The following is a 9,566-nucleotide window of genomic DNA, read 5'->3' on the forward strand; positions in this document are numbered from 1 at the left end:
TCAGGTAGAGACACCCACTGGCCATCTCGGCAAAACCAATCATATTTGTTCAGGTAGAGACACCCACTGGCCATCTCGGCAAAACCAATCATATTTGTTCAGGTAGAGACACCCACTATTTTCTGTACTTCTGGCTGTACAATTTTTGATTGTTGATTGATGTTGTAAATTCTGTTCAAGATCAAAACATTCGTGAGCAACTAAATTCATTGGGTTTGTCTCGTTGAACCCGTACTACTACTGCTGATAAATTGCTATAATCTAGCAACACAATTGCTAAATTGGCATCATGGGTAACGACGGATTATGTTGGAGATAGTTTGCGCATGCGCACGTGGTCATAAGCGACATTTTCAGACAGGGTATTTTTTTCAGTTGCATGTAACTTTTTATTTCGATTTTTTTTTTGTAAATACATACCGGCCATAGATGCGGAATGTACGGGTGCTGCACCTTCAGCACTCCCTGAAATAAAAATAATTTAAAGTTTCCCCAGGAACCCAATCGGCTGACAAAAAAATATCGCATCAACCCCCAAGCATAAACTACCTCCCACGGCTATAATACTGACCATAACGAAACAGCTGGTAAATGGCAAACCATGATCGTTGTTGACTCTAGATTTTCCCTCTTTCTAAATTTCCACCGGATATTTCCATCTCTGTCCATGAAACCGCTCGCAAATGGTATGAGCATTTTATAATGGTGTTTTCCCCACAGATTGCATTTCGGAACGTGCGCGTGTATGTTAATCAACATTGTAACATTGTGATCTGTTCAGCCTTATTCATTTATATGGCGTATACCTCCACTACACTACTTTTATACTCCTCGTGGAGATTGAGTATACGCAGAATCCACTATATTGTGACGACCCTGGGTTTATTAGCGCGGAATTCGACCCTGCCGCACGAGCCATGCATTTGCGACACAGTCGATAGCGCGCCAGACCTCGGGCTCGAAGGTCGAGGGTTCGAGACCTGCTCCCTGCTGTTTCATTACATTATAAACAAAATATGGGCTCTTGTATAAAACAGTGTAACTAAAATACAACGTAGAGTAGTAGAAATATAATGAGCCGTGTCGAGAATACAGTACTTAAAAACACAGTACAAAACCCCCATGGTAAAATGTATAGAATTGCAAGAAATTAGCTTCCAGGACTCAAAATATATGTGTGTATATGGCCAGTGTGTGAATAGAAAAAGTGTGTATTTGCAGTAGTTGTACAGGATGAGCCACGGCGAGTCCAATCAGAGAGCCTCATTCATGGTGGCTCTCTGGTATAATGTGAATTGTATAGGACCAATAAGAAAAACGTCTCATCTGCTACTGTACACATGTTTTGATGTTCTGATGAAATCACAAGACGGTTTTAATTTAATGAAGGACAGAACAAAGTACTGTTTATACAATATACACCTGGGGGGGGGGAGACACACGAGATGAACGCAAACAAAAACAGACCATAATTTGGTTCAAAGCAAAAATACCACCAACCATAATTAAAAACACACTTATTTAAATTATAAAATGGCAAAAACAGTAACCTATTTTAGTCCCTGGTACAGTCAGACCTCCAGTAGTCTAACTATCATCTGTCTTACATTCTGCTACACCCTTTCATTTTAAAAGGAAACGTTTCAACCAAATGACGACATGGCACTATTACCAGGAACACCATCTTGGTTGAAACTTCACATCCTTCAGAATCCATTTGATAGATTTCTTCTTCTTCTCTCCCCCCCCCAGTAGAAACTAGTCAGATTAGTGATTACATCAAGGATGAGGGAGTCTGTAAATTAGCGGTGGTTTTTACTCATCAAAAAGGCTTCAGAGATATTCAGTCCAGCTCTTTTCCATCGGGTCAGTTAAAAGGAAAGGAGACGAGAAATTTTTAAAAATGTCCATGGTGGGATCAGACCACCTGCTTATTAACAGGGGGGTTGAGTGGTGGGATCAGACCACCTGCTTATTAACAGGGGGGTTGAGTGGTGGGATCAGACCACCTGCTTATTAACAGAGGGGGGTTGAGTGGTGGGATCAGACCACCTGCTTATTAACAGGGGGGTTGAGTGGTGGGATCAGACCACCTGCTTATTAACAGGGGGGTTGAGTGGTGGGATCAGACCACCTGCTTATTAACAGGGGGGTTGAGTGGTGGGATCAGACCACCTGCTTATTAACAGGGGGGCTTGAGTGGTGGGATCAGACCACCTGCTTATTAACAGGGGGGTTGAGTGGTGGGATCAGACCACCTGCTTATTAACAGGGGGTTGAGTGGTGGAATCAGACCACCTGCTTATTAACAGGGGGGTTGAGTGGTGGGATAAGACCACCTGCTTATTAACAGGGGGGGGTTGAGTGGTGGGATCAGACCACCTGCTTATTAACAGGGGGCTTGAGTGGTGGGATCAGACCACCTGCTTATTAACAGGGGGTTGAGTGGTGGGATCAGACCACCTGCTTATTAACAGGGGGGGGTTGAGTGGTGGAATCAGACCACCTGCTTATTAACAGGGGGGGGTTGAGTGGTGGGATAAGACCACCTGCTTATTAACAGAGGGGGGTTGAGTGGTGGGATCAGACCACATGCTTATTAACAGGGGGGTTGAGTGGTGGGATCAGACCACCTGCTTATTAACAGAGGGGGGTTGAGTGGTGGGATCAGACCACCTGCTTACTAACAGAGGGGGGTTGAGTGGTGGGATCAGACCACCTGCTTATTAACAGGGGGGTTGAGTGGTGGGATCAGACCACCTGCTTATTAACAGGGGGGTGAGTGGTGGAATCAGACCACCTGCTTATTAACAGAGGGGGGTTGAGTGGTGGGATCAGACCACCTGCTTATTAACAGAGGGGGGTTGAGTGGTGGGATCAGACCACCTGCTTATTAACAGAGAGGGGGTTGAGTGGTGGGATCAGACCACCTGCTTATTAACAGGGGGGTTGAGTGGTGGGTTCAGACCACCTGCTTATTAACAGAGGGGGGATTGAGTGGTGGGATCAGACCACCTGCTTATTAACAGGGGGGTTGAGTGGTGGGATCAGACCACCTGCTTATTAACAGGGGGGTTGAGTGGTGGAATCAGACCACCTGCTTATTAACAGAGGGGGGGTTGAGTGGTGGGATCAGACCACCTGCTTATTAACAGGGGGTTGAGTGGTGGGATCAGACCACCTGCTTATTAACAGGGGGGTTGAGTGGTGGGATCAGACCACCTGCTTATTAACAGGGGGGGGGGATTGAGTGGTGGGATCAGACCACCTGCTTATTAACAGGGGGGTTGAGTGGTGGGATCAGACCACCTGCTTATTAACAGGGGGTTGAGTGGTGGGATCAGACCACCTGCTTATTAACAGGGGGTTGAGTGGTGGGATCAGACCACCTGCTTATTAACAGGGGGTTGAGTGGTGGGATCAGACCACCTGCTTATTAACAGGGGGGTTGAGTGGTGGGATCAGACCACCTGCTTATTAACAGGGGGGTTGAGTGGTGGGATCAGACCACCTGCTTATTAACAGGGGGGTTGAGTGGTGGGATCAGACCACCTGCTTATTAACAGAGGGGGTTGAGTGGTGGGATCAGACCACCTGCTTATTAACAGGGGGGTTGAGTGGTGGGATCAGACCACCTGCTTATTAACAGGGGGGGTTGAGTGGTGGGATCAGACCACCTGCTTATTAACAGGGGGGGGTTGAGTGGTAGGATCAGACCACCAGCATATTAACAGGAGGGGGTTTGAGTGGTATCTGTCCCAGGGTGAACCTCTTCCCTCCAAACTCCTTCAGTTCCTCTTCACTCAGCTGGCTCTGGGGGGTGAAGAGACTGTCTGCTGGGGCCATAACCCCAAACCCTCCACTCGCCTGTCCAAAACTACTTGCAGCCACTGGCACTCCACTCCCGAAACCACTCCCTCCAAATGCTCCTCCTCCACCAGCGACCGTCGAGGCGAAGCTAAACCCGGACGCAGAGGCAGGAGCTCCGAAACCGGCTGTAGTTGGCTCCTTGTTGGCCGCAGTGGTGGCAAAGGAGAAACCGGCTGCCGAGGGAACAGTGGTGGCCATCGAGCCAATCCCAGTGGGAGCTGGTGGGACGGCTGACGCAGCGCTGCCGAGAGCAGCAGAAGCTGCACCTGGTCCAGCGAAGCTGAAATTACTGGCACCTGAGGTGTCCTGAACTGGGACCTGAGCCGGCACTCCGAAACCTGAGGAGAGGAGGGAGAGTCCAGTTTGAGAGAAGTAGCAGATATATAAACTCAGCAAAAAAAAAGAAACGTACTCTCACTGTCAACTGCGTTAATTTTCAGCAAATTTAACATAAATATTTTTATGAACATAAGATTCAACAACTGAGACATAAACTGAACAAGTTCCACAGACATGTGACTAACAGAAATGGAATAATGTGTCCCTGAACAAAGATGGGGGTCAAAATCAAAAGTAACAGTCAGTATCTGGTGTGGCCACCAGCTGCATTAAGTACTGCAGTGCATCTCCTCCTCACGGACTGCACCAGATTTGCCAGTTCTTGCTGTGAGTTGTTACCCCACTCTTCCACCAATGCACCTGCAAGTTCCCGGACATTTCTGGGGAGGAATGGACCTAGCCCTCACCCTCCGATCCAACAGGTCCCAGATGTGCTCAATGGGATTGAAATCCGGGCTCTTCTCTGGCCATGGCAGAACACTGACATTCCTGTCTTGCAGGAAATCACATACAGAATGAGCAGTATGGCTGGTGGCATTGTCATGCTGGAGGGTCATGTCAGGAGGAGCCTGCAGGAAGGGTACCACATGAGGGAGGATGTCTTCCCTGTAACGCACAGCGTTGAGATTGCCTGCAATGACAACAAGCTCAGTCCGATGATGCTGTGACACACCGCCCCAGACCATGACGGACCCTCCACCTCCAAATCAATCCCGCTCCAGAGTACAGGCTTCGATGGTACGCTCATTCCTTCGACTATAAACGTGAATCCAACCATCATCCCTGGTGAGACAAAACCGCGACTCGTCAGTGAAGAGCACTTTTTGCCATTCCTGTCTGGTCCAGCGATGGTGGGTTTGTGCCCATGGGCAACGTTGTTGCCGGTGATGTCTGGTGTGGACCTGCCTTACAACAGGCCTATAAGCCCTCAGTCCAGCCTCTCTCAGCCTATTGCAGACAGTCTGAGCACTGATGGAGGGATTGTGCGTTCCTGGTGTAACTCGGGCAGTTGTTGTTGCTATCCTGTACCTGTTACAGGGGGTCTTAGCCAGTCAACATAGGAGTTAGAGGGTCTTAGCCAGTCAACATAGGAGTTAGAGGGTCTTAGCCAGTCAACATAGGAGTTAGAGGGTCTTAGCCAGTCAACATAGGAGTTAGAGGGTCTTAGCCAGTCAACATAGGAGTTACAGGGGGTCTTAGCCAGTCAACATAGGAGTTACAGGGGGTCTTAGCCAGTCAACATAGGAGTTACAGGGGGTCTTAGCCAGTCAACATAGGAGTTACAGGGGGTCTTAGCCAGTCAACATAGGAGTTACAGGGGGTCTTAGCCAGTCAACATAGGAGTTACAGAGGGTCTTAGCCAGTCAACATAGGAGTTACAGAGGGTCTTAGCCAGTCAACATAGGAGTTAGAGGGTCTCAGCCAGTCAACCTAGGAGTTAGAGGGTCTTAGCCAGTCAACATAGGAGTTAGAGGGTCTTAGCCAGTCAACATAGGAGTTACAGGGGGTCTTAGCCAGTCAACATAGGAGTTAGAGAAGGCCCCCACGCCTGTATTCCATTTGTATTGTATTCCTATGAAGAACACAGGCTACAGCAGATCTTACCTGTTCCGAAGCCAGATGGTGCTGAGGACCCAAAGCCGGTCACTGGTGTCGACCCAAAACCTCCAGACGCTGCCTGTGGTGCTGGGTTGTCCAGCTCTGCAAGCTGGGAGAGACGAGAGAGTATTACTCACCTGGTACATACAAGGCTTTCTATTTGTCTTGTCGTATTATTACTACAGAAAGTAGTGTGTGTGTGTGTTACCATAGCGACTCTGGTGTTGCCGCTCATAGCCCTCAGCTCCTGGACTCTGCTTCTCCATTGGTTGACCAGCTGATTGATGACGTTAGCCTACAAACACAAGGAAGGCTGCTGTCAGTATTGATTGAAATTAATTTCTCAGTAAAAAAAAAAACACACAGACATATATATGTAATGTGATGCTATCTAGAATCCCTGTTCTTAAGTTAGAATCACTGTTGGGAACAAGGAACTTAAGCCCCTAAACCTCTCATTGGGCGCTGCACTGCGGATGCTTCAGCCTCTCCTACATAATATGTGACCTCTCTCTCTCCTCTCCTACATAATATGTGACCTCTCTCTCCCCTCTCCTACATAATATGTGACCTCTCTCTCCCCTCTCCTACATAATATGTGACCTCTCTCTCCCCTCTCCTACATAATATGTGACCTCTCTCTCCCCTCTCCTACATAATGTTTGACCTCTCTCTCCCCTCTCCTACATAATGTTTGACCTCTCTCTCCCCTCTCCTACATAATGTGTGACCTCTCTCTCCCCTCTCCTACATAATATGTGACCTCTCTCTCCCCTCTCCTACATAATATGTGACCTCTCTCTCCCCTCTCCTACATAATATGTGACCTCTCTCTCCCCTCTCCTACATAATGTGTGACCTCTCTCTCCCCTCTCCTACATAATGTGTGACCTCTCTCGCCCCTCTCCTACATAATATGTGACCTCTCTCTCCCCTCTCCTACATAATGTGTGACCTCTCTCTCCCCTCTGCTCCAGCCTCTCCTACATAATGTGACCTCTCTCTCCCCTCTCCTACATAATATGTGACCTCTCCCCTCTCCTACATAATATGTGACCTCTCTCTCCCCTCTGCTCCAGCCTCTCCTACATAATGTGACCTCTCTCTCCCCTCTCCTACATAATGTGTGACCTCTCCCCTCTCCTACATAATATGTGACCTCTCTCTCCCCTCTGCTCCAGCCTCTCCTACATAATGTGACCTCTCTCTCTCTCCTCTCCTACATAATATGTGACCTCTCTCTCCCCTCTCCTACATAATATGTGACCTCTCTCTCCCCTCTCCTACATAATGTGTGACCTCTCCCCTCTCCTACATAATGTGTGACCTCTCCTACATAATGTGTGACCTCTCCCCTCTCCTACATAATATGTGACCTCTCTCTCCCCTCCTACATAATGTGTGACCTCTCTCTCCCCTCTCCTACATAATATGTGACCTCTCTCTCCCCTCTCCTACATAATGTGTGACCTCTCTCTCCCCTCTCCTACATAATGTGTGACCTCTCCCCTCTCCTACATAATGTGTGACCTCTCTCTCCCCTCTCCTACATAATGTGTGACCTCTCTCTCCCCTCTCCTACATAATATGTGACCTCTCTCTCCCCTCTCCTACATAATGTGTGACCTCTCCCCTCTCCTACATAATGTGTGACCTCTCCTACATAATGTGTGACCTCTCCCCTCTCCTACATAATATGTAACCTCTCTCTCCCCTCTCCTACATAATGTGTGACCTCTCTCTCCCCTCTCCTACATAATGTGTGACCTCTCTCTCTCCTCTCCTACATAATATGTGACCTCTCTCTCCCCTCTCCTACATAATGTGTGACCTCTCCTACATAATGTGTGACCTCTCCCCTCTCCTACATAATATGTGACCTCTCTCTCCCCTCTCCTACATAATGTGTGACCTCTCTCTCCCCTCTCCTACATAATATGTGACCTCTCTCTCCCCTCTCCTACATAATGTGTGACCTCTCTCTCCCCTCTCCTACATAATATGTGACCTCTCTCCCTCTCCTACATAATGTGTGACCTCTCTCTCCCCTCTGCTTCAGCCTCTCCTACATAATGTGTGACCTCTCTCATCTCTCCTACATAATATGTGACCTCTCTCTCCCCTCTCCTACATAATGTGTGACCTCTCCCCTCTGCTCTCCCCTCTCCTACATAATATGTGACCTCTCTCTCCCCTCTCCTACATAATATGTGACCTCTCTCTCCCCTCTGCTCCAGCCTCTCCTACATAATGTGTGACCTCTCCCCTCTCCTACATAATATGTGACCTCTCCCCTCTCCTACATAATATGTGACCTCTCTCTCCCCTCTGCTCCAGCCTCTCCTACATAATGTGTGACCTCTCTCTCCCCTCTCCTACATAATGTGTGACCTCTCTCTCCCCTCTCCTACATAATGTGTGACCTCTCTCTCCCCTCTCCTACATAATGTGTGACCTCTCTCTCCCCTCTCCTACATAATGTGTGACCTCTCCCCTCTCCTACATAATGTGTGACCTCTCTCCCCTCTCCTACATAATATGTGACCTCTCTCTCCCCTCTCCTACATAATATGTGACCTCTCCCCTCTGCTCCAGCCTCTCCTACATAATATGTGACCTCTCTCTCCCCTCTGCTCCAGCCTCTCCTACATAATATGTGACCTCTCTCTCCCCTCTCCTACATAATGTGTGACCTCTCTCTCCCCTCTCCTACATAATATGTGACCTCTCTCTCCCCTCTCCTACATAATATGTGACCTCTCTCTCCCCTCTCCTACATAATGTGTGACCTCTCTCTCCCTCTCCTACATAATGTGTGACCTCTCTCCCTCTCCTACATAATGTGTGACCTCTCTCTCCCTCTCCTACATAATGTGTGACCTCTCTCTCCCCTCTCCTACATAATGTGTGACCTCTCCCCTCTCCTACATAATGTGTGACCTCTCCCCTCTCCTACATAATGTGTGACCTCTCCCCTCTCCTACATAATATGTGACCTCTCTCTCCCCTCTCCTACATAATGTGTGACCTCTCCCCTCTCCTACATAATGTGTGACCTCTCCTACATAATGTTTGACCTCTCTCTCCCCTCTCCTACATAATGTGTGACCTCTCTCTCCCCTCTCCTACATAATGTGACCTCTCTCTCCCCTCTCCTACATAATGTGTGACCTCTCTCTCTCCTCTCCTACATAATATGTGACCTCTCTCTCTCCTCTCCTACATAATATGTGACCTCTCTCTCCTCTCCTACATAATATGTGACCTCTCTCTCCCCTCTCCTACATAATATGTGACCTCTCTCTCCCCTCTCCTACATAATATGTGACCTCTCTCTCCCCTCTCCTACATAATGTGTGACCTCTCTCTCTCCTCTCCTACATAATGTGTGACCTCTCTCTCCCCTCTCCTACATAATGTGTGACCTCTCTCTCCCCTCTCCTACATAATATGTGACCTCTCTCTCCCCTCTCCTACATAATATGTGACCTCTCTCTCCCCTCTCCTACATAATGTGTGACCTCTCCCCTCTCCTACATAATGTGTGACCTCTCCTACATAATGTTTGACCTCTCTCTCCCCTCTCCTACATAATGTGTGACCTCTCTCTCCCCTCTCCTACATAATATGTGACCTCTCTCTCCCCTCTCCTACATAATATGTGACCTCTCTCTCCCCTCTCCTACATAATGTGTGACCTCTCTCTCCCCTCTCCTACATAATGTGTGATCTCTCTCTCCCCTCTCCTACATAATATG

The 9,566-nt window shown here is 48.3% G+C and overlaps 1 protein-coding gene across 1 annotated transcript in view; it reads right to left on the reverse strand.

The window, feature by feature from the left end:
* Nucleotides 1-3,613: 3,613 nt before the first annotated feature.
* The window catches only part of nup42 (nucleoporin 42), a 15,678-nt gene continuing 9,725 nt past the window's right edge, over nt 3,614-9,566 (reverse strand). The window contains exons 5-7 of the mRNA XM_065020134.1: nt 6,017-6,103; nt 5,815-5,917; nt 3,614-4,208 (exon numbers count right to left, since the gene is read on the reverse strand). Coding sequence (XP_064876206.1) covers nt 3,712-4,208; nt 5,815-5,917; nt 6,017-6,103 — 687 coding nt within the window. The 3' untranslated portion in view covers nt 3,614-3,711. The remainder of the gene's footprint in view (nt 4,209-5,814; nt 5,918-6,016; nt 6,104-9,566) is intronic.

This window comes from Oncorhynchus nerka, linkage group LG7, assembly GCF_034236695.1.
Source record: "Oncorhynchus nerka isolate Pitt River linkage group LG7, Oner_Uvic_2.0, whole genome shotgun sequence".
In the NCBI taxonomy this organism is placed as follows: Eukaryota; Metazoa; Chordata; class Actinopteri; order Salmoniformes; family Salmonidae; genus Oncorhynchus; species Oncorhynchus nerka.